This window comes from Sphaerodactylus townsendi, linkage group LG04 (assembly GCF_021028975.2).
Source record: "Sphaerodactylus townsendi isolate TG3544 linkage group LG04, MPM_Stown_v2.3, whole genome shotgun sequence".
NCBI classification, from domain to species: Eukaryota; Metazoa; Chordata; class Lepidosauria; order Squamata; family Sphaerodactylidae; genus Sphaerodactylus; species Sphaerodactylus townsendi.
The window spans coordinates 23,858,836-23,884,622 of NC_059428.1; the positions used below are offsets into that span (position 1 = coordinate 23,858,836).

The following is a 25,787-nucleotide window of genomic DNA, read 5'->3' on the forward strand; positions in this document are numbered from 1 at the left end:
ACTAGAGTTCTTTGAGGGTGTAAACAGGCATGTGGATAAGGCGGAACCAGTGGACATTGTCTACTTGGATTTCCAAAAGGCTTTTGACAAAGTTCCTCACCAGAGACAGTTGAGAAAACTCAGCAATGAAGGAATAAGAGGGGAAGTCCTCCTATGGATTAAAAACTGGTTGAGGAACAGGAAACAAAGGGTGGGTATAAATGGGAAGTTCTCACAATGGAGAGATGTAGGGAGTGGTGTCCCCCAGGGATCCGTTTTGGGACCAGTGCTCTTTAACCTATTCATAAATGACCTAGAAGTAGGGGTGGGTAGCGTGGTGGCCAAGTTTGCAGATGATACCAAATTGTGTAGGGTGGTGAGAACCACAAAGGATTGCGAAGAGCTGCAAGCAGACCTTGATAAATTAGGTGAGTGGGCTAAGAAATGGCAAATGCAGTTCAACGTAGCAAAATGCAAAGTGATGCACATAGGGGCAAAAAATCCAAACTTCACATACACCTACAAGGGTCAGTGCTATCAGTCACAGACCAGGAAAGGGATTTGGGCGTCTTAGTTGATAGTTCCATGGGAATGTCAACTCAATGAATGGCAGCTGTGAAAAAGGCAAACTCTATGCTGGGGATAATTAGGAAAGGAGTTGATAATAAAACTGCAAAGATTGTCATGCCCTTATATAAAGCAGTGGTGCGACTGCACTTGGAGTACTGTGTTCAGTTCTGGTCGCCACATCTCAAAAAGGATATCGAAGAGATAGAAAATGGGCAGAGAAGGGCAACAACGATGATTGAAGGATTGGAGCACCTTTCTTATGAGGAGAGGCTGCAGCGTTTGGGACTCTTTAGTTTGGAGAGGTGATGTCTGAGGGGGGATATGATTGCAGTCTATAAAATTATAAACGGGATAGAAAATGTTGACAGAGATAAATTTTTTTCTCTTTCTCACAATACTAGAATCAAGGGGCATTCATTGAAAATGCTGGGGGGAAGAATTAGGACTAATAAAAGGAAATACTTCTTTACGCAACGTGTGATTGGTGTTTGGAATATGCTGCCACAGGAGGTGATGATGGCCACTAACCTGAATAGCTTTAAAAGGGGCTTGGACAGATTTATGGAGGATAAGTCGATCAATGGCTACAAATCTTGATCCTCCTTGATCTGAGATTGCAAATGCCTTAGCAGACCAGGTGCTCAGGAGCAGCAGCAGCAGAAGGCCATTGCTTTCACATCCTGCATGTGAGCTCCCAAAGGCACCTGGTGGGCCACTGCGAGTAGCAGAGTGCTGGACTAGATGGACTTATGTTCTCATGTTCCTTAAAAGAACTGATCAAATGACTTTGGAAAAGGAAGAGTTGGCTTCTTTTTTAGAGCATTACGGAAGAACAAGAAAAGGGGAATAAAAGCCACTTAAAATTATCAAAGGTACTAGCTCATACATAATAGGAAAATTGATTTTAAATTATTCTTGAGAAATAAAAAAAATGGTGATCATTATTTATTAGGAACAAACCTGATTTTCTGGTCCTTGAGCCTGGAAAATTACTATTTTGTTCATCTTTTTTGCCACTTGAGAATACCTTGTTGAGCTTTTATTATCTGAATTGCTAGCATTGTTATGCTTTAGGGATAACCTCGCTTCTGAGAGCCTCTGACTTCTGATCTCTAAAATGTGGATGATAGCATCTCGTCTCAAGTACACAGACCTATAAAGACAAGTGTAATCACCTAGGTGCCACACAGTGTACAGTCTGAAACTGATGAACTGTGATTTGAACTGTAGATTTTACTTTTTCAGTTTTACTTTTTAAGTACACCTTGAATCAGTTTGCAAAAGCTGTGGAGGGCAGCCTTTTGCACAGTTACCTTAATCAGTTTATAATGGGGGAGGGAAAACAGGGTTCCAGGGGAGGTCTTTGTTACGGAAACTATGGTTACATATTCCTGATATCGTCTCTGGAATGCTGGAGTATATGGAAGTATCCTTTGACTAGTTTTGTTTAAGCCAATGTAAGCCAGCACAGTATCTTTGCTGCTACAAACATTTGAGTGAATATGCAAATATTTCTATAAGGATTTCAGATAGGGCTTGTTAAATAACCAGCTGAATCTGGCCATGAAAGCCTTCAACAATGCATTAATCAGGGATTCTTGAAGATGTTGATGGCCTGGTCTCTGTTACCTTTGTGGTGTAACTCCATTGTATGGTGGTAAGGTAGTAAAAGTAAAGAAGTTACTTGGGAGGTGGTATGCCACTATTGGAGTACCGTACCTCTTTGGTTATTGCCAGTTCTTGTGTGGTAACATTCCTCAAGAACTGCTCTGCTTGAATGATTTCTCGGCTCACTATACTTATACTGCATAACTTCCGTTATCAAAGTAGTACAGAATGGATCTACAAAGAAACAATACATACTGAGTTCAGATCACACAACTACAGGGCCTCAGAGATGGCTGATTCCAATGATTTACCTTGCATGGAATAGCTATTTGCTTTTGTTTTTGAATATTATTGTTATTTAAGGCTGCGTTTGGAGACAACCTTGAAACCTCAAGCATAGCAATCTAAACTGTTGAAGGGAGCTTTGTCTCTTGAAAATCTATACTCTGAAAATCTTGTTGGTCTCTAAGGTACTACTGGGCTTGAATCTAGCTCCAGCTGTTCATTGTGGCTTTCTTCCCTTGTGTGTCCAGAATCAATTCTAAAGGCTGACGTTGACCATTAATACACTTAATGACTTTAGTCCAAAGTTCCTCCACGTGCTGTACCAGCGTGTTGTAGTGGTTAAGAGCTGGTGGATTCTAATCTGGAGAACTGGGTTAGATTCCCCGCTTTTCCACCCGAGTGGCAGAGACTTATTTGGCAAACCAGATGTGTTTGCGCACTCCTACATTCCTCCTTGGGGTAGTCACAGTTCTTGGGAACTCTCTGAGTTCCACCTACCTCACAAGGTGTCTGTTGTGGGGAGAGGAAGGGTAAGCCATCTTGAGTCTTACAGGAGAGAAAAGTGGGGTATAAATACAAACTTTTCCTCTTCTTTTACTCACGGTTGTGCCCTTACTCACTGTGAGGCAGTTCAATCAGGCATGCATTCCCCAAAGAGCCCTTCACTCAGCTAGTGCCAACCTACTGGTGGTCCCTCCCAGTGGTGGAATTCAAATAATTTAACAACCAGTTCCGCTGGTGGGATTCAAATAGTTTAACAACTGGTTTTTTACAAGCACAATTTTAACAACCGGTTGTGCCGAAGTGGTGCGAACCTGCTGAATCCCACCACTGGTCCCTCCCCCAAAAGTGATCTGGCTGTCCTCAGCTAGGGCCAGAGCTTTCTTGGCTCTGGCTCCAGCCTGGTGGAAGTGAGGCCTGGGCTCTGCAAAACTTATTGAAATTTCACTGAGCCGGTAAGACGGAGCTGTTTCACCAGGCTTATGTTTGAGGGCTGCAGTGGTTTCTACCTTTCTGGTCTCTACGCCACCCCTTTCCCTTTTTTCTCTCCTTCCTTTCCCCAGTCTCTTCCCTTCCCCTTTTTTCTTTTTACTTTCCCTCTCCCTTTCCCCTTTCTCTGAATGATGTGTGGGTCTGGTTAACAGCCAGGTTTGAGAATGTCCCACCTCTTGGGCTCATTTGAATGGTGTTGGGATGTGGTCAGATTTTTTATTGTTGCTTCCTTTAATGTTTATTACATGGATTGTTGTAAGCCACCCTGAGTCCATATGGATGAGGGTGGCCTAGAATAAAATAAATTAAGGAAAATATGCCTCAACTAAATAAATACGTCTTCCCAATTAGTTACAATTTTTTACAAAGCATAAGTAAAATCATTAAAGGAATTTTGGATTATAAAACAGCAGCCATACAGTCACTTGGATACGTTAAAACTAGCAAAAGGAGACAGTGGGCTGCTAATTAACTGTGAACTTCATTGGGTCTAGGATTAAAGTTTCATATAGATTCAAAGGTAGTGAAACAGGCGTTGGGTTAGTAGAGTTTCGCAAACGGTAAACATGATAAAAAATGGATAAACACGACACAAAGAGAGCAGAGAAGATGAAAATATTTTGTGTCTACTGTGTATAAAGGGCACTCTGTTTACAGATATCTCAAGCATCTTTTGGGGGCTCAGTTACTTAACAATCCGTTGATCATAGTAATTAACATTTTTCATGAAGGGAGCTGCAGTGACAACCTTCGGTATGCTCGATCCACTCATTTAACAGGTTGCAGTTTTAATCTCTGAATTATTACAAGTCCTGCTCACCGCTGCTTTCCTGATGTGATACATGATCACCTTTCCGAGATGTACTAGAAGCTGTTTAAAAAAAAAGGTCCTTCCTTTTTCAGGACCTCCACTCCGGTCCCTGGCATCCTCTCAGACTCGGATTATGTGTTTATAAGAGGTTGTGACAGCTATAGGGATTGCTATTGATACAAAATTGCTGATTTATAAACATTTGATTCTAAAGGGGTTTTCTAAGTGGAAAGAAAGGGCCCTGACTATCCTTGATATGGTTGCTTTGCACCGACTCTCTCATCTTGCGTTATTTTTTTCCCACCTCAATATCTTTGTTGCTGTTTTGATAGCGTTTGTGTACATTTCCCATGTGGAAAGCTAGTATTGGAGCAGCACGAGCTTTCTTTGATGCAAAACACAGAGATGTGCTGCAGCACAATGCCGCATACTGCAGAGTCATGGGATCCCTGAAACTTTACTGCATCACAAATGCTGTTACTAGCTGAAAGCTGTAGTTGCTAGAAAGGAAAGCATTCTTCAGAGCAAACGTTTCCCATAGTGTATTGTCTTAAGTAATCTTTGTGACATTCTTCAGATGTATCCATTTAATATTACCTAGAATTTGAGGACAAGAACATCATAGTGAGAGCATTTATGTCCCAAAACAGTGTGTAAAATATTTAGAATTAAGAATATGTCCCTTAGAGTTACCACCTGGATACTCTGATACTCTGAGCAGAAATATGCCTATCCTCTGGAAAGGTTGAATCAACCTCTGTTGGCTGAATCTACAGAAGCTAAAGGGGGAGAAAAGCAGATAGCCAAACAGTCATTAGCTAATATGTGCAAAGAGTATATTGCACTAACATTTTACTACTGTCTGTCTGCTACTGTCTGACAACTGTTGATCGTGAAAGAACTAAGAAAGTGTTTAAAGATAGAATCTGTAATATATATTCCCGTTTATGTCAGAGAACCATTCAGATACCTTGTCTGTATCTAAATGATCCCATCTGTTCAGACTTAATCGCATTCAGCAAAGATGCTTTCAAGGACCGATGTTCCCTTTATTGATGAAAGCTGTCACAAGATTGCTCTTCCAAGCAATTCCTTCATCATACTTCAATGGCAGTCATCACTTACATGTATGATGCCCATATTCAATGGATGACGTCGTTCATTCTGTCAATTCCTGTCTACTATGTGTGAACCTTGGAGAATAGTTCATTTGTTTAACAGGGTATATGTTAGATCTAAAAGTGCAGAACTTCACTTGGTATTGTTTGCAGTAGCTCTTGGGGGGAAAAATACAGAAATTAAGTGCTGGTATGAAGATTCCTTAAAATATGTCAATAAATTCACTCCTCCCCTTTGATGTATTGTTGGTATTTTGACTGTGGTTTGGATAATATTATTCTAATCATCCTCCGAAACATGTAAGGAATGTCAGTGTGTGGTATTCCACCCTGCATTCCTTCCCCAAGCCACAGGACATGTGTCTGTAACATTTCATCAGAGGATACATTGGTGCAACACAATGCATATGAGTCCAGATGCCTTAATTGTATCTGTGTTCTTGATTAATCTGTCCAGATCTACAAATATTGGATGTTATGCACATAATCCTTATTCCAACGTTATGCCCACATGCCAGTTTCCAGTAAGCCTTTGAGATTGCACAGCCATGCTGAGTGAGCAGAGAAGGGAAGGCATGATTTTGCTTCCTCCCCATAGACTGAGAAGATAACATCCAAAGCAACCCGGTGGCTCTGAACTTTTCATAACTGCAGCAATAGAAATGGATGTGCTGAACCGGTCGTACCGCATGGCCCTCTTTTTTACAATGAGTTTTTTTTTCCTTTATAGCAACCTGTGGTTATCTACAAATAAAGATTGACTGACTAACTATATTACTAATAAAATGTAGGCCATGCCCTTTTCAAAGGAACAAATGGCAGATAGTTTTGAAATTTGATTATATTCATATTCACAGCTGGCAGAATGAACAGATTTCCCCGGGACACAAAGGTTCACTCTCAGTTTGCTTAAGTTAAAATTGCATAAGCTAGCATGTCTGCTGTGATTTGTATTCAAGCTTTTAAGACCTAATTCCCTTGAAAAATATGCTGATGCAGTTCCTTGACATAGTATAAAGCCTGCACATTTTTACTTCTGATACTTAGTAAAAATCTCATCTTGCAAATCACCACCATAAATTATAATTTGTACATGTACAAGACTAGAATGCATATTTTAGAAGTCTACTGAGACAATCTACGGCCTCATAATGTTCAGTGCCTTTGTATTGTGGTTGGCATTATTATAGTTGGGAATCTTTATTACTACCTCATGCTAGCAGATTGTTGGTCTGATTGCATACTGCTTGGCCATATAAATAAATAAATGATTTAAACTGCCAAAAAAAGATTTGTTGAAAGTATGGATGAATGTTGCTTAATTCTCTACACTTAAAAGGTGAGTTTCAAAAACACTGAATTTCAAAAACACTTACTGTATATACTCGCGTATAAGTCAAGTTTTTCAGCCCTTTTTTAGGTTGAAGAATGCCCCCGTTGACTTATACGCGAGTCAGTGATCCACCCCCCAACTTACTTTGGCAAATGGAGCAGGCTTGAGAAGAGACCTGCCTGTGTTCCCCTCTCGAACAGGCAAAAGTATCGGTGCCTGAGAGGTGGGAACTACATTTCCCAGGAGACCCTGGGAAATGTAGTTCCCACCAGATCATTTGAAGCCTGGAAGGGAACAGGCAGGTCTCTTCTCAAGCCTGCTCCATTTGCCAAAGTAAGTGTGTGTGTGGGGGGGCGCCGTGGGGGGTGGGGGGTGGGCGCTGAGCAGGGGACCCCCTCTGCCCCAGGGAGAAGGCGGTTGACTTCTCTCTAGGGCAGAGGGGGAATGGTGGCGGCTGCCTTCTCCCTGGGGCAGAGGGGGAATGGCGGCGGCACCCTGCTCTGTGCTGCTGGCTGCTGCATTTCCCACCCTCAACTTATACACGAGTCAATAAGTTTTCCCAGTTTTTTGTGGTAAAATTAGGTGCCTCGACTTATATTCGGGTCGACTTATACACGGGTAGCTATATATGCATGCATGTACATGATGTCAAGTTACAGCTGACTTTATGGTGACCCCAGCATGGGCTTTTACAAAAAGTGAGAAGCAGAAGTGGTGTTCTAGCACCATCCCTGGCAGAGTCTTCCTTGTGGCCCAGTTGTTTTTCTTTTTGTATGTTCCACCCAAAGAGTTTTTCTTCGAATAATTATGGCACTCGTTCTATTTTATATGCATCAGTAGTAAATCCCATGAGCTTGAAGACTGCATTTCCACAGTGCTAGTAGAAAGCCACCACAGATCTCTGGGCACACGTTGCCTTTGAGCTCCTCTTTCATAATCTGTTCACAGCCCAAATTTCATGTGAAAGCAGGTCATATGGCTTGTTACCATGAATCGTTTTGTATGTGTTTTCCATGGTTTTTCTTTCTCAGAGGGAGGAGGGTGACAGAGAACGTACCCAACAGGGATGGGACTTCTGGCATGGATCCTTTTCTATCTTTTCTCTTCATGCCCCCACCACTTCCACTGTCAGATTTTGTTTTTCAAGCTTCTTGAATAAGGATCTGTTTCATTTTACCTCAAAAGCCACCAGGACTGTTAAAATTATTCACCATTCTTATATATGGGGCCTTTAGTGATTATATGGCAAGGACACTACTGCACCTAAAATCGGAGAGGTGGGGCAATGATCAGTAATGAATGTAGGGTCTTCTTCTTTGGAGGTTTTTAAACAGAGGCTGGATGGCCATCTGTTGGGAGTACTTTGTCTGTTCCTGCATGGCAGGAGGTTGGACTTGATGGCTCTTGTGGTCTTGCCTGACTGTATGATTCTATGATTCTGCAGACTTATTTCTGTAGGAGCCAAACACAATGTTATCCCAGGATTAAAATGTTAAGAGTTGAGTTCTTGGATTCAGATCCCCATTTTGCCACAAGTCTTCCTGATTTATCTTGAACCAGTTATTCATTCTAACATACATAATACTGACATTGAATAAAAGGCATAGTAAACTCAATATATACTGTTTTGAGTATCCAGGGAGGGTCTGTGGTTGAGAAACCAATATAGTAAATAAGTTTCCCCACTAGGCACACTGTATTCTTCATTATTACTCAGGGATTAAAATTCACTAAAATCCTTGCTAACCAGCATTCATGGGGAACAGGGATTGCCAATTCACTGAATAGCCCCCTAATAGCCCCCTAATAAAGCTTTTTACCTGGCAGCCAGATAGCAGCAGAGTCAAGCAGGTGGCAGGTCATTGCCTGGAACCCACTAACTGATCTATGACCACCGGCAAAGCCCTGCTGGCAGCAATGAAAAGACGATAGCATCAGGTGGGCAGCGGCCACGCCTAGGGCCTAGACAGCACCTGCCCTCCTCTCCACCACTTCTCATTCACCAGTTCTGTCTTCTTGCTGCTGCTGGCCTGGGTCTGCTGGCCAGCAGCAGCAATGCCAGATGTGAGTAGGCTGTGGATCCTGGGCATGCCGGTTAAGCAAGTTATCTGGTTAGTCATTACATCTATTTTAAATTTTTCTATCCTGCTACATTCTCAGACTGTTAAAAAAAAAAAGCTTTCAGTGCACTGTTTTTTCAGATGACGATCGTAAGCTTTTAAAAAGATAGTTCCAAAGGGTCACCTTGTCGGTCTGTAGTAGACCAGCTAGGTTCCAGCCTGAGAGACCAACGAGATTTTTGGCATATAAGTTTCCGTGAATCACAGCTCTCTTGGTCAGATCCAGTCCCTGAACTCAACCATTCCTCAGTTATTAGCAGCAGGCACCCACATTGCCCAGGAAGTTTATCCCCTTGGTCTGAGCCCCCATCAGCAGCCGTTCTTTTTGATATGCAACATCAAGAGTTATTTAGTTAGTGTTAAATCAGGATAAATAACATAACTAATAATATGGAACTGGTAGGTATTCTTCGAGCTGTCTTTTGAAATTAATGTGGGAAGAGGGATACATTCAAGTACTACTCATAGCAGTGTAAGGAATAGCATTCATACGATGTGCGTGTGTGAGAGAGAGAGATTATACAGTAACTGATTCTGGTAGGTGGCAGCAGAGTACAAGCCTTGTTTTCCTAATGATGTGTAGGGAGAAAAAGGATAACAGTGTAGTTTTATGTGAGAAAAATAAAAAAAATGTGTAGATTTACACTTTTAAAGACCCGGAAAAGAGTTTTGAAGAATCTCCTCTGGAAGTCTTACAAAACGCAATGTTATCTATCGTGGAATAAAATGCGTGGTTGTAGCGTTTGCTTTGTTTAAAGAAAACCGTTGAATAGATACGAGTAAATAAACAGATAGCGAGTGACACTGCGAATAAAACAGATTTAATGCTCAGTATGAAATTAGTTTCTGAAATGTGAAGTGTTTTTAATTAGTACATCATTTTCAAACGCAAGACTCTAGAAGATGCTTTCAGTGTTGCACGTCTTGCATAAAACTTTGGTTTGCAGAAGTTTTCTTGTGTCTCCTTTCCTTTCCCTCTCTGAAAAATTGCTATGGTGCCTCTTTGTAGAGGAGCCAGCAGCAGTAATTACTCCCATAACAGTTAGAAAATCATTAGCTGATTCCTGGCACCTGCCCTACAGTTTTGGCATAGTGGTGAACTGCAGGGTCATTAAAAGTGGGACAGAATTCTGGGGGCCCAACGCATCCCAAAGATACACGAAGCCAAGCAAGTCAAGTCATTTGTTTTCACAGGAGAACCAATGTGGTATGGCAGGTAGAGTGTTGCACTAGGATTTGGGGGACCCAGCTTTGAATCTACACTTCTTCGTGGAAGCCTGCTGGGTGACCTTGCGCCAGTCACATACTCTTAGCCTAAACTACCACACAAGGTTGTTGTGAGGAGACAGTGGAGGAGAGGAGAATTATGTAAACTGCTTTGGGTCCCTGCTGTAGAGAGAGTCAAGCTGGAAATGAAGTAAGCAAATAAATAAAACGTTTTTCATTCCGTCTGGGTGATATGAATAGGAATGGAGAGAATATCTGGGGGGATCTGTGGTGGCTTCTCGGCAGCCCTGGAAGACTGAGCCATACTTAGGTGCAACTTGAAAATATTAATAGCGGACTGGTGACATAGTTTAGTGACATAGTTTATATTCCAGTAATAGTATTAACAAGTAGGAACCCACAGGAAACTTGTGGGAACAGCTATACCATTCCCTCCAACTTTGCTTCCTCCCATCTCTCCCTGCTTTCCTCAGTCTCTCATTCTTTCTCTGTCCTGCCATCCCTTTTCTTACTCTCTCCTCCAGTCAGTCACTTTCCCCTTCTGCCCTCCACCTCACAACTTTATCAGCAGAGTTTAAAGTGGAGCTACTCTGGTAAGATGAGAAGGTCTAGTAGTCTTCTTGCACTCTCCGCAGCTTCCTAGCACTTTGGAAAAGAATACTCTCCACGCAAGATGTTCTTCCATAGGAAGGTTTTACTTTAGCAGTTGCAAGGTTACACAGGTCGATGCTACACAAGACTATAAGACTATACAGAACTCTTCAGCAAGAACACAGTGAACACACACACTGAACTTAGACTCAACTCAGTCACTGAACTCTGCATATTACAATGCTTTGCTTCTTATCCAACAAGGATACTTCTCCCCCACCCCGGCAACAGCCTCTCATTGGTCTACACAGTCACAGTTGAACTCACCAATCATGTTAAAGGTCAAGTGTAGCCACTTCTTGTCCCTAGACTGACTGTCTCCTGCCTTTGAGTTGGGCAAACTTCTGCTGACTAGAAAATGAGCCTTCTGTGAACCTTTCTTTTTTTTACATATCATGACACACTTTTCATTCCTATCTCCTAGCACATGATTCTCTCTTTCTGCCTCCTATCGCCCTCCCAGCCTCCTACCTTCTTCCTGCCCCCCTCCCCGCCCCCCACAGCCGCGGCTCTCCCAGGTTCATAACAAATCTCCCAGCTGCAGAGATTGGTTCCCCCTTGGAGTTGCCAACTCCAGCTTGGGAAATTTGAAGGTACAGTCCTAGGAGGGTGAGGTTTGGAGAAGAAAGCAGCCTTAGCAGGGGGTTAATGCCATAGCCTCCACCCTCCAAAGCAGCCATTTTCTCCAGAGGAACTGATCTCTTATCATCTAGTGACCAGTAGTAATTCTGGGTGATCTCCAGTCCTCATTTGGAGATTGGCATCTATCGTTCTCCTGAAGGAAATGGATGCTTTGGAACTTGGAGTCTGTGGCATTATACTCCTCTGAATCCCTCCCAAATTCCAAACCTCAACTGTCTAGGACAGGGGTCGGGAACCCGCGCGCTCTTTTCCGGCCAGCTGTTCTTATGGCTCCAGGAGCCGAGCCGCTGGGTCCTTCATTTTTCACCTCGCTTCTGCAAGGAGCAGGGCGGGCAAGCTTCACTCTCGCCTGGCGGCCAGCTCAGGCCTGAAGCCGCTGGGATCTTCCTCTTCGGGCCACCGGGCCTCTACTCCTTTTGCAGGGCGGGCGCTTCACAACCGGGCTTCGGCTTCAGGCGTCGAAAGTCATTGGGCCGACTTCTGATTTTTCTCGGGCCTCATTTCCTCTGTTTCCTTGCAGGGCGGAGGCCACTTTCGCTCCTGGCTGGCCGCTCGGGATTACTCTGCAAGGGAGCATGGTGGGCGGGCGCGTTCATCGCCTCGGGCGGTCAGGCCAGGTTGCCGGTTCATCTTACGCACTTCGCCCTGCAGGCGGGGTGAGCTGGGCTGGGCGAGCGAGCAAGTGGTCGGGGATGCCTGGGAGGGGAGCCAAATGGCTCTTTGAGGGGAAAAGGTTCCCGACCCCTGGTCTAGGAACATCCCAACCTTTGGTTGGTGTTCCTTCTTCCCAAAATGCTAACCTACCTTTATCTGGCCCTCTGACTTAAGTTTTCTGTTCCCTCTCCCTTTGTAGCTCTACCATGGAAAGTTATTCTTTCTCCACAGTGGAGACCGGAGCAGCTTACAATAGCCTCCTCTGCGTTTTATCTACACCACAACCCTGCAAGTAAGATTAGGCTGAAAATATATGACTGGTCCAAAATCAACCAGCGAGCTTCCACAGCGAGATGGAGATTCAGACTTGGGTCTCCCAGACCTTGTCTGAAGCACTAACCATTTCATCAGACTGCCTTTCACAGGGTGGCTGCTGTTGAACAGCCGCAAGCAGCCAGGCCTGGTTGAGTCAGGCAAGTGGGATTATCAAGTCACCCAGTGGATGCTGCCAGGCCTAGCCCTGATGAGCCTTTTGCCAGGTGGAGGGAAAGAGGAAATCGTTGGAGAAGTTGGGACAGGGGAAAAGAAGTCCTTGCCGCTTCCCCACTGTGCAACTGGGCTCACCGCGGCAAGCTGCCATCAACATGATTCTCAGTGTTCATCTCTGGGCTTTCCCACACCTCGATTTACGAAACATTTTGTCTCCCTTATGCACCAAATCAGTTATGTCAGTATAGCTAGCCCCAGGATGATGCTGTTGCTGTTGTTATCTTATGTCCAGTTTAATGGTAACGGAAAATAGACACAGGTCAAACCCACTTCAGAATTCATTAATCATGGGCATTTATTTTTATCTGCCTAGAATGGATGACCAACCAGCCATATAGTTAGCAAATATTCTCATATTTATTGACAGAGCAATTGTCTGCCACTCTAAACTAATTTAGAGTGGAGTAACTCTGCATAGGATTGCAATGTGAGTCACTAGCTTCAATTGATTCTCTGGCTCCGAATTTGGCATTATTAACCAAGAGTATTGAATTGCAGCATAGTTCTGTGGCTCTCTCACTGTCAAATGATTTGACAGTGAAAGCAGAATTGCATACTTCTAAGAAGGCATTATTTTCTTACCTGTGACCAGAGAAGAAATAATTGCTCAGTAATGGTGGGTAATGACCCACTGACATTGGACTGTTTGGCAGGCAGAGGCATGCTGGGAGCAGGAAGGGGGGTATGATCAGCATCATCTATGTAATGACATCACTTCCAGTTTATACAGAAGGGCTGGCATTGTATCAAGAAGACGTTCTAGCACTTGCGAAAAATTCTGTGTTTTCCATAGAGTTTTTTCCACAAGTGCTAGACTGTCCCTCCGGTGGGATCCTGGCACCTTCACATAAACAAGAAGTGACACAATTACATAGGTGCTGCTGATTACCGCCCCCAAACCGGTCCACCTAAACCTCCCACAAGTTGCCAGGATGGACCTGGCAATGCTAATTATAGGCCCACGTAAGCTGTTCAGAGTCTGGAATTTCCCCCCCTAAAATTTGCAGTCAGTTTAGCTGCTTCGTAGCACCAGAGAATATTTTCCTGGAACTTCTTTTACTGGGTAAGCAATTTGTGGGGTAAAAGGAAATAACAAACTTTTCCTTATGGCGGTGGTAGATGTTTTCATTGGGGTAAATCATTCTTTTTTTGTATTTGTTTGGAACAGGAAACGTTGAATGATTTTTATACATTATTGTGTATGTTCTTTTAAAGTTCTAATTTATTTTCCATGATGTGTATCTAATTAATCTATAGCAACAATTATAAAAGTTAAAATTCCACTTCTACTGACTACCAGCTAGTGAGGTTTCATGTTCCAGTAAGGCTGATAAATTATTTTAATTTGCTTTTGCTGAACCAAACAACAGCACCTAATTTATCAGACAAACAAAGAAAATGAAACACTGCATCATCACGTATTTTTCAAGATTAGAAAATCAATCAAAAATGCAGGAACAAGTGGAGTTTAAGTGTATAATGTTGTGTGCTTAACAACAAAATTGTTCAGGCCTGTGGAAAGATTAATGTATATTTATTGTAAAAATTGTGTGAGGCCAAGGAAAACAGGAATTACAGTTTAGGTTGAAAACCTTAGAAAAGCCAACTGCTTTAAATAACACGTAAAGAAGAAAAAATCCTACTGTTATGATATGTTGATGTTAGAGCTCCTACTATAGTTCTGTGACAAAGAACATGGATACTCTGACTCCGCTTCGAGCTTGTGTCAGAGCTTCAGCCATAGGCAGAGTGGGTCTGGACAGTTGCTCCTGGGTGGGACCTTGCTTCCAAGGAATACCACGGTTACTACACAGAGGCAGGCAAACTACTTCTGCTCATTTCTTGCCTTGGAAGCCCAATGAGGGGTCACCATGAACTGGTTGCCACTTGATACCACCATCATTGTTATGACAAGAGGCAGAAAAATGTGATCTAAATCAAAACATTGTACTTGCATAACGGAACATGGGGGATATTTGGGTTTGCATAGTTCAGTGGTTCTCAACCTGGGGGTCGGGACCCCTTGGGGGTCAAATGACCCTTTCACAGGGGTCGCCTAAGACTCTCTGCATCAGTGTTCTTCGTCTGTAAAATGGGTAAATGTTAGGGTTGGGGGTCACCACAACATGAGGAACTGTATTAAAGGGTCGCGGCATTAGGAAGGCTGAGAACCACTATCATCGTTCCTCTTCCCCTTGCATGCTGCTTGGCAGTAAAATAGTTCTGCTTCCATGGCAAATTCTCATTCGTCATTACATCAAAACTATTAACTAGAACTTGCTCTCTACCTTTCTAGCCAGAATTGCTGAACCAAAATTAAACCAGAGTTTAAAATCTTGGCTTACTAGGAAGAATAATAAACCGTAGTTTGCGGTTCCAATGTGAAGCAACAGTTTGCAACAAAAGAGCAAGTGTAGTTGGCCACAAAAGAGAAAGCCTTTTAATAATCAAACTGCTAACAAAGTCCAAGGGTTTGGTTAATGTCTGAACCATGCCACTGACTTAGAAGTGAAAATATTGGACTGACTTAATATGAAGATAAAGATTACAGAATTACTTATATAAATTATTACACTTGATTTTTTTCCTCATCTAACCTTTGTGAATTAAGTTATAAATAGGGTTACTTCAATGATCTTTGGTAGAAGGAACCTGCAAGGCTTCCCTGAGTATACTTTGGGCTTTTTTTAGATCCCCAGTGCCTCAGTTATTCCCACAAGGTCAGCGTAGGAGAAGCAGAGTGCTTCCCCCGCTCCAGCTGCCTAGTTCCTGATGTTGATTCAGCAGCAAAGGCATTGGATCAGGGGTAGGGAACCTGCGGCTCTCCAGATGTTCAGGAACTACAATTCCCATCAGCCTCTGTCAGCATGGTCAATTGGCCATGCTGGTAGGGGCTGATGGGAATTGTAGTTCCTGAACATCTGGAGAGCCGCAGGTTCCCTACCCCTGCATTGGATCAATATATACTTGCTCCCTTGCCCCACCTACAGCATAAGGGGATGGATACATACTGACAATTTCCACTGATTTTCCTCTGCTGAACCCCCATCGTGGTCCTCAAGGTCCTCTGTCCCTCAAGAGCAGCACTTTGTTGAGATCAGTGGGCAGCAGTGGGAGAGGGGAGGAGGAAAGTTCATTCCATTGTTGGAAGACTTAGTTTAGACTGCCTATCGAGCATCGGGTCATCTTCAAAGTTTTGGCATTGACCTTTAGGCCATTAACTGTCTTGGACCTGCGTATCTGTGAAATCGCTCTCCCGATACTATCCTCAAAGGCCCCTCCAATCTGCAGAGGGGAATCTGTTAATGGTCCCGGGCCCCAAGGATGTCCAGCTGGCATCAACACGGGCCAGGGCTTTTACGGCCTTGGCCCCGACCTGGTGGAATGTGCATCCCAAGGGCCTGTAAAACAGAGCTATTCCACCAGGCCTTCCCTGTTGGGCCAACTGGGCACCCTTTGTGATACCATTCTTGATCCTCACCTAGAATATGTCTCACCCGCCTGTTCTCTTATTGTTGTTTAGGACTCTTTTTACACCATCTAGAAATTGCTTTAATCTGGTAATTTGTAATTTTGTACTGTTTTTATATGTTTTTATCATATATTGATTGTAAAACCACCTTGAGTCCTTCGGGAGATTGGCGGGATATAAATGTAAAGGAAGGATGGATGGATGGATAGATGGATAGATAGAAAACCTTAACAACCAGCAATCATTCACAATTCAGTCTTATATGTTGTTAAGATTGCTGCTGTCCTATTCACATCGAGAATGCAGGAAAAATATCTATTGAAGCAATACCTATTGAAGCAATTATATTACAAAATAAATGTATCTCTACTCTGTAGGATTAAAAAACTGGATTGTTTTCTTGAGAAAGACATTTCTGTTTATTTGACTCACCTGCAACCCTGTCTGTGTCAGCATGCTGTCATATTATCTTTTTATCTTACAGGTAATTTCACAACTTCGGATTTTGAGCAGGTCTGTAACTGCTGGCTGCAAATTTGACAGAGATATCTGGTCTAATGAGCTTTCTCCAGTCCTCAATCTATGGAAGAAACTTAATCAGGTAAGAAGGTTAATAGCTAGAAAAGATTTCAATTCCATCTTTAAAGTAACAACTGGGTTAAAGGTATAAATGTCATCATGCATCTTGAAAATGAAGGCTTTCTATAAAAATGTGAATTTAATAAGATGAAGAGGTTGCTACCTAAATCAATTTCAAGTACCATTTTATTTTTGTTCCATATCCAAAATATCAGCTGCTTTTACAATCAGCTGCAATTAGCTCTAGGCAAGGGGATGCTTAAAGCAAACTAAAAATCTGCTTGCCACAAATACCCCCCTCTCCAAGTTCACTTAATTTCAGTCTATGTATTGAGACTCCTGGGAAGATATTTTAGTTGTCTTCAACAAATAAAACTAGACAGACTAGAATTTCATGAAATATTTATGAAAGATGGGTTTTAGTAGAATATGCAAAGGTCCAAAATAAGAGGTCTGGAGCAAGATCAGTTTACTGTACTGCCATCAAGAGATGACCAATTAAACCTTTTGGGTGCTAGAGTTGGTTTCGGGTTAGAATTTAGTATTTTGGCAACATTCTGTCACCGAAGCGTTCATGCCATCTGTGGCTGGCATCTTCAGAGGATCTGATCCTCTGAAGATGCCATCCACAGATGCAGGCGAAACGTCAGGAGAGAATGCTGCTAGAACACGGCCATACAGCCCGGAAACCACACAGCACCCAAGTGATTCCAGCCATGAAAGCCTTCGACAATAAATTAAACCTTTGTTCATCTTCATGGCCTTCTGAGCAGCGTCACATTGGGACTGCGTGTACACAGGCCATCCACAGAGAGAATACAAGCTTTTTGAAGTGAAGAAGCTCTCCCGAGTGCCACATTCCATCAACATGCTGACCATGTACCTTCCTTACCCCCAAAGTCCTCAACATTCAAGCCTCCTGACCGAAGGCTACATAGTAAGACAAACTCTTGGCCTCAGAATTACCTCAAGGAGACAGGCTGATCAAGTTTCCCTCCGTGGTCTCAGCCCCAGCTGTAAAGAAACCACCTTATTTTTTAAAAATTCTGAGGCGTCGCAGGCTTCTTTTGAACCACCAGCAAAAAAGCCTTAGCAGCGCTCCTAGCAGTTGAAGTGAGGTCAGACCAGATTGAGGCATTCAGCAGATGACAAACCTTCTTGGAGGAGGAAGTCAGTGTTGAGGTCACCGCTGTCAAAAGAAGCTTGCAGGCGTAGCCCTTGGCACCAAGAGCACAGCACACGGTTGTTGCCCAAGGGGACTGTGGTCAGCGATCACTCTAAATCGCTGCATACTGTGGTACAGGCTTCTCCCCAGATGAGAGTTTTGCCATTGAGGGATCGGTAGTGAAGTCCCTTGCTATCACTGTCAAGACCATCCCCCAGCCGAGGTCAGCAGTTTTCTCCTGGGCGGAGTCATACTAGCCACTTTCGACAGCTTCCCATTTCCAGTGGAGAAGTTTATCACTGTTCGGGTTGATTCGCATTGGTTTGAGATCACTTTCACTAATGCAATCCGGAGTGTGATTGGAGATTGTTCACCCAGATTTTCCTTCAAGACCAAAAACACCTACCTTATCTGATTCGTCAGATGATGATGTGGTGGAGACTTCATCCAAATCTCTGCCACCAACTGCTTTTTGGGACAGGTCATACCAAGACTATCCCTCAACACTGGGATGTTACCCTTCAGATGTTTGGTCTCTATCTGGGCCATGGCCATACTGACCACCATATGCCCCATTGTGGTCTCAAGGTCGGATACCAGATGGCCTGGCTCTGGTTGTAGGCAACTGTCTAGTGAGCATAGAGAATCACTGCCATCTAAGGGAGAGTGTCATAGATCAGGCACTCACCATACGGTCCCTGATTCTCTGTGACATTCAGCATGTGAACATACACTCACCTTAGAAGATTCAACTGGAGAAGAATCTGATGCTACTTCTGAGTCGTCTCCAAGTGATATAATGGGTCCTACAGTGGCTGACGTTTCACCTTCAGATGATCTTAGGATCTACTTTGCCCAGCTTTTCCATAATTAAACAACTAAGAAACCTTATGTGGAAACAGCCTCTTGCTTTCACAAAGCGAGATTTAGATCTTTCTTGCTGCCGTGCATAGAACCTTCTAACCAATTAATTTTCCAGCATTCCTGAATAATTATGAATTTTTTAACATTGATCGTGCATACCTTTCCAAACTGAACTGAATGAGTTATATTTAAATTTTAATCTGCATGATTAGTCACAGGTGTTTTTTAAAATCAAGATTATTATCTGTGTGCACATTTCTTTTTGATGGTCATTCAAAATTCAAGATTGCTCACTGGTCCCTTCTTTCATACTAATCAGTGCAGGTACAATTTGTAGAACTTTTTTTTTACATTTACATAAATTAATTAATTTCTTACTGAAACCTTTTAACTTTAATTCTTGAAAAGAAACTTTAGACTTTTAAAATACTATTAATAATTCTGTTTGACATTCCCAAGGTATCACTTAGGATATTTTGCTGTCAAAACTATTAAAATTTGGCCGCCTAATTGTTGTTATGGGTTGCTTTCAAGAACACTTCTTGCCTCTTTTAAAACCGTTTCCTTGGTGCCAGTTTATTTCCAAATTCGATTCAAGGAGCTGGAATGTTATTGTTTGATTGTTTTAAATATGAGCCACTTTGATCCATGGGGGAAAGCATCATATAAATATTTTAAGAACATAAGAAAGAGCCTGCTGGCTCAGACCAGAGTCCATCTAGTCCAGCACTCTGCTACTCACAGTGGCCCACCAGGTGCCTTTGGGAGCTCATGTGCAGGATGTGAAAGCAATGGCCTGCTGCTGCTGCTGCTGCTGCTCCTGAGCACCTGGTCTGCTAAGGCATTTGCAATCTCAGATCAAAGAAGATCAAGATTGGTAGCCAAAATATTTAATAAATAAACTAATACATATATTTAATAAACAGATTATTTCAAGGCATATGAAGTCAGTGAACACAGTAGCTGCTCCTACCAGCACTAACCCTTTTTCTTGTCTCTGACTTTATGCGGGGGTCCAACAAGTTCAGAATGAGTCATAAGCTCATAACAAAGTCAGAATCAAGGCTGTGCCCCTTTTCTGCCCTTCAGTAATTGAGAACACAGTGAACTTTGGAGGCATACAAAGTGTCTCAGAAATCTGTGCTTGCCAGAGAACTTGATTCCCATGTATGAGCTTCAGGTCTCTCCATCAAAAGTGAGAGCATAGTTACTGGATCTTTATCTGAGCTTTAGATTTACCTTGTGGATTGGCATCATCTTGGTGATCTTTCTTCCCCCACTATATCATCTAGTGGGAGTCCCTGCACAAGTTGGGGCATCACATAATTCGTCTCCTTGTTTCAGCTGGCAAAAATCATTGACATGGATTGGGGTGAGGAACTCTTTAACAACCAGTGCAGGCTAAAGGAAGGAATCATGTGCTTCCCAAAACTGACTATGTTTTCCTATATATGTTGTGTGTGTGTGTTTGTGTTGACAGTGATTGGGAAGCTGGTAATAAATGTTAAGCATGAGAAAGCTATGTAAATTAATGTTAGTATCCAGGCCCTTTTTGTGAAGCAGCTTCTGGGTTTGAAATGACAAATTATGAAGAAGAAAGGGTTGTCATTGCTGAGCCTGGCAGTGAATGTGGTAACTTTGTTCTGCTTACAGAACTGAAATTCTAAACAAGTCAGTCACTTGGCTCAAACTCATGGAATGCAGTTAATATATACTCATATTCACACAGCCAGAATTAGCCTGCAGCAAAATGATTAACCTGCATTTTCATTCGTAAACTTTGTTTCACTGAAATAATAGAGATAAAATATTTTACCAATAGAATGCTTTATTTTACCAACAAAATGCATTAATGCAATATATACCCAAAGTTGAGTATGTATAATCTATTTCCATTTAAAATCTGACAACAGGGTGTTTTTAACTTACCCAATAACAAATTCCTTTTTATTATTCAAATAATATGGTGTGCTCTTACGGCTTTTCATTCAGTACTGACTATGGAGGATACACGCAGTCAGTTATTAAAAAGAAACATAAATTTAAAATCATGTAATTTCTTTTCTTGGGAACATTTTTATACCTTTCTAGTAGATCACTATCCAGAGAAACTACTGTCTATAGATGGTATGGGATTTATCATGTGAGATACTTGATGGTTAAGCACCATCAAGTTGCTTCTGATTTATGGTGACCCAATGAATTATTGACTTCCCGAACATCCTATCAGTAACCACCTTTATCAGGTCTTACAAACTGAGGGTTGTGGCTTCCTCCAGCACCACATTTCAAATCAACTTTCTTCTTATCAGCTTTCTTCATTGCCCAGTTTTCACACCTATACACAGTAATGGGGTTAGAGTAACTTATCTTGATTTTGGTCACTAGAGACACATACTTAATGGTCTTTTCTAGCCCTTTCATGGCTGCGCTTCACAGTCTCAATTTCCTTCTCATTTTTTGGTCACAGTCTCCCTTTTGATGATTAAGCCAAGGAATAGAATAACTTGAACAGTTTCAGTTTCTTCATCATCAACCTGAAAGTTGTTTAATTCTCCAGTAGTCATTACTTTTGTCATGTTGATGTTCAGATGTAATACTGCTCTGGCATTTTCTACTTTAACCTTCTGGGGTTCACAATTTTCTGTCAACCAACCGATGCAACGTTACAGATCAGCCAATCAACAAAGACGCGTTGCATCAACCGCTTTATGTGCTATTGTATGTATCTTTGCACTTGTTTTCACTGTATATGCACTTTAATATTTGTTATGCACTTTAATATTTGTTACGCACTTTTTGAGCACATAAAGCGGTTGATGCAACGCGTCTTTGTTAATAGGCCGTTCACAATTTTCTGCCAGTGATGTGGAGTTTTCTGTGTATCTCAAATTGTTAATGTTCCTTCCATCAGTTTTCACTCCATCGTCATCTAAATTTAATCTAGGGCCAAGCCCAAGACGACCCCCCAGGCTTCCACGCCAGCAAGAATTCTGCCGGCGCATGGAGGTCGGCGATCTATTGCATGTCTCCGCGATGGAGTTACCCCTTTCCGCACTCACCTTGTTGTCCCGTCACAAAGCCTGCTGGCCTCCGAAGCCCCACCCACGCTGACCTCCGACTCCAGGGGTTGGAGGACAGTGAGGGAGGGGTTTCGGAGGCCAGCAGGCCGACGACGGGGACAAGGTGAGTGGGAAAGGGAAGGGAAACAGTGTGTTCCCGGCGGTGCTGTTCGCACCGCGCCGCCGGGAACACGCTGTTGGGGCAAAAACAACCCTTTAAAGGGGGGAGGGGGAGCGAAGCCGCCTGTGCGAATGGCTCCCTGGGAACGGCGTTTTTGCCGTCCCCAGGGCGCCATAAAAGGGCCGTGCGGAAACGGCCTAGCTTTCCTTATATTTTCTGTGTATAAATTGAAGAGATAGGCATATGAAATACATCCTGCTCTGACACCTTTGCCAATTAGAAACCATTCTGTTTCTAGTAGATCACTATCCATATTCTGTCCTATCTGTAGCCTCGTGAATCTTTTAAAACAAGTCTTTTCTTTTAATTCTTTTTGGAGTACCATGAAAGGATACATACTTCTCTGAAGTGTTATGCATTGAATATATTCTGAGTGGGTTCTACTAATGCACAGAGAATGAACTGCTTACTTCAGTTGTTGTTGTTGATGTTGATGTTGTTGAAGGAAACTTGGAATCCATGTGAATTCCCACAGTACACTGCTGTTGGAATGAACAGTTGTTGTTTTATAATGGGGAATAGGCATGGCTCAGTGATAGAGCATCTACCTGGCATGTAGAAGATCCCACATTCAACCCTTGACATACCCCGTTAAAAAGATCAGGTGACAGGGGATGTGGAACATCTTTCCCTGAAACTCTAGGAAGCTGCTGCCAGTCTGAGTTCTTAATACTGACTCTGATGGACCAATGGTCTGATTCAGTAGAAGGCGACATCACGTGTTCCAACCATTCTTTATGAGTGTTCCCATCACAGTATAACAACCATTTCAAAATCAGTCGGTGAAAATGAATTCCGCTGCTGTATGATTTTATATCAATAAAAATAGATTGCTTTAAACCGATCACTTACGTAAAGAATTTTACCCCGTCTAATTGTTCATTATCTGTATGATTTTACCACTTGATTTTGGAAGAAATCAAGATCCTGAGAAAATTATGTCAGAAGTAATTTTCTGCTAATGGCTTTAGTTGAGCAATTTGCAGAGTTGTGAGAATTTAGGAACTTTGATTATTGAAGAGGAAGCACTCATTAGCTGCATTTAAGCGACAGATTCAGATGTTTTCCCAAAATATATGTTTCAGATTCCTCCAGTGTAATTCTCCTATTATAAGCTATTTAAGTTTTAGTTCTTGTCTTTCTGATATGTGTTAAGTTTAATCCATCAACATTTCAAGTGCAGACTCTAAATCATAACTCATTTTATACATTATGTAGATGTAAATCTGGGTTTGCCATCAAATGACCACTAAACAGGGTCCTTTAGGCACAACAGTAAAGGGTACCTAGATTGTAAACATATTTGTAAATTCACTTTGCCTACTTTGTCATTCAGATATTGTTGGAAGCACAGTTTAAAAATGTAATATATTCTGTGGCCCTAAGTAAATTTTTCCAAAATTACTGGTCTGAACCTCCCACAAAGTTAATATTTCTTGCTCTAACAATTTTTGCTTTGAAATATTCATGTCACATGCTTAATATTTTAATTAATTAAAGCCCCAGCATATAACACTTTGTATTTAAATTGCAAAAGCAGCAGTAAAACTCGCAACTGCAAGTGATAAGCAGTGTTGTCTGTGAATATGTTGTAAATTTTCTTCTCAGCTCTTGCCATGACAACCACCAAATATAGTTTTAAAAGCAGATGATACTCTTGAATTGGAAAGCTCATAGTGGGAGAAGCGGAAAGAGAAACAATGGAAAGACCTGATATGTGAACCTCAGCGCGGTTTTTAAGAAAAAATGTTTTATAAATCAGGGCTCCTTGCTTTAGTTCATTATCTGGATGGCTTGCCTTTTTCTTTCAGAATTCCAGTCTGATTCATCAAAAGGTGTCTCCCCCTACTGAACGACAAGGATCCCCAATTCTTTCATTCATTATTCTCGAACAGTTCAATGCCATCCGCTTAGTTCAGAGCCTGCATCAGTCTCTTGCAGCTCTCAGTAAGGTCATCAGAGGTACCTCACTGCTGAGCTCAGAAGTGCAACAGTTAGCGAGTGCTTTATTGAATCAGAAGGTAAGGTTTTATGCAAAATTCTTGGGGTGAATGGTGCAATGCTTTTGTATTGTGATGCTCCCGAACCAGAGCCTGTTAATTCAGGCAATGTGTATGTGTCACCAGTTTTTCTGATCCTTTTTTTTTTTTTTTTACTTTTGGTTTAAAACTGCAGGAGGTCATTGGTTCAAAATCTGGGAATGTCATTGTGGAAACATGTGAATACAACTTTCCCTCCTTATGCAAAAAAGAATATAAAGCATTATGAACATTGATCATATCTCGCTAGGATGTCACACCTCAAGGGACAGAGAGGAAAAAAACACCCAAGTTTATAGAATGTATTTCTTTTGTGTTGTGGGAAGATATGAATTACCTAGTCAGGGGCAGCTCTCTGAAAAAGAGCTTATGAATTGTGTGGACACAGAGAAGAAGCTATGTTCTATCTGGAGATGTTCTTTGGAGAGGCACAAGTCATGCAGGACTAAGCTTTTACCTAGGAAATCTATTTTACCCATGTGGCGATAGACAATGAACAGTCATTGCAAATATATTGTCGAAGGCTTTCACGGCCGGAATCACTGGGGTGCTGTGTGGTTTCCAGGCTGTATGATCCTCTGAAGATGCCAGCCACAGATGCAGGCGACACATCAGGAGAGAATGCTGCTAGAACACGGCCGTACAGCTCAGAAACCACACAGCACCCCATTGCAAATATAGGTTTCTACTAGTTGCCACTGTGTGGCCAAGTAGCAGATTTGCATGTGTGTGTGTAATGGTGAGAGGAAAAAAGCTCCTGAGGACGGTGGGACTACTTGAGGCCTGTTTCCAAGATAGAAGCCCGGCTGAGCCTTTGTGCTGCAGTTCAAATAAAGCAGGTTTATGCCCTAACTTGCTGGTGTGGAGTCTAATCTTCACAGTGTTAACCATGGGAACTAAAGAAATACTGAACTTTAAACTGCAGCAACTTCAAGCCTGTCCTACTTAAATATCATTTAGGATAAGTACCAAGTGTGGACCCCAACCTGGATGACCTGATCTATCAGATGTCAGAAACACCAAGGAAGTTCAGGGTTGCTGCACAGATAGGCAGATGGCACACCAGCTCCATTCACTTCTTATCTTGAAAATCCTAAAAGGTCCCAATAAGTTGGCTATGACTTGGCCAGCCCTTTCCACCACCAGCACAAAGTAAAGGGAAAGGGGATTGCATTCTTTCACTTTTTCTTTGTAACTTTGATGAATCTGAACACCTGAACAGACTATATACATTCAATTTATTCAGTGCTGTTTAAAGTGCTCGAACCAGGTGCAGAGGATAAGTGCACCATCCCTGGAGTGTTGTAACGGCAAAGTTATGATGGGTCACTCGATTCAAACTTGTAGGGACAAAATGAGAGACCAGTCAACCAGGCAGCACCTCCATACAGCCACATGGGTACAAAGGGTCCAGTGAAGTCCATCTGCATTTAGCAGGAGAAACTCTCAGAATTGCTGGTGGTGATATCCACCGGGTGGTAATGACTTTGCTTTTGTTAACCCTTGAGAGTAAGAGAAGAGGTGGTGTTGATAGGCAAAGACTTAGGGCAGCCACTGGGGTTTCCAATTTCCTAGGAACCAGCCCAGAGGAACAAAGGCAGGGGGACTTTCAAGCCTGCTCCTTCACATTATTCATTCCTTTAGGGAAAAAAAAAAGACTTACAAAGTATTTTTCCGGGATAAATGTAACATAGCCTGATAACGAATTAATAAATTAATTAGTATGGGTAGTTATAAAACTTCTATATTTGTGTATTGTCGAAGGCTTTCATGGCCAGATTCAACTGGTTATGATAGGTTTTCCGGACTGTGTGGCCATGGTCTGGTAGATCTTGTTCCTAACGTTGTAACAGTGTGTAACAGACTTCTCTCTGTGTTACACCTC

General features: G+C 42.3%; 1 protein-coding gene across 1 annotated transcript in view; it reads left to right on the forward strand.

Annotated features, from left to right (window-relative positions):
• DYNC2H1 (dynein cytoplasmic 2 heavy chain 1) overlaps positions 1 to 25,787 on the forward strand; it is a 182,940-nt gene that overhangs the window by 132,960 nt on the left and 24,193 nt on the right. The window contains 2 exon segments of the mRNA XM_048493723.1: positions 16,497 to 16,613; positions 23,675 to 23,884. Coding sequence (XP_048349680.1) covers positions 16,497 to 16,613; positions 23,675 to 23,884 — 327 coding nt within the window.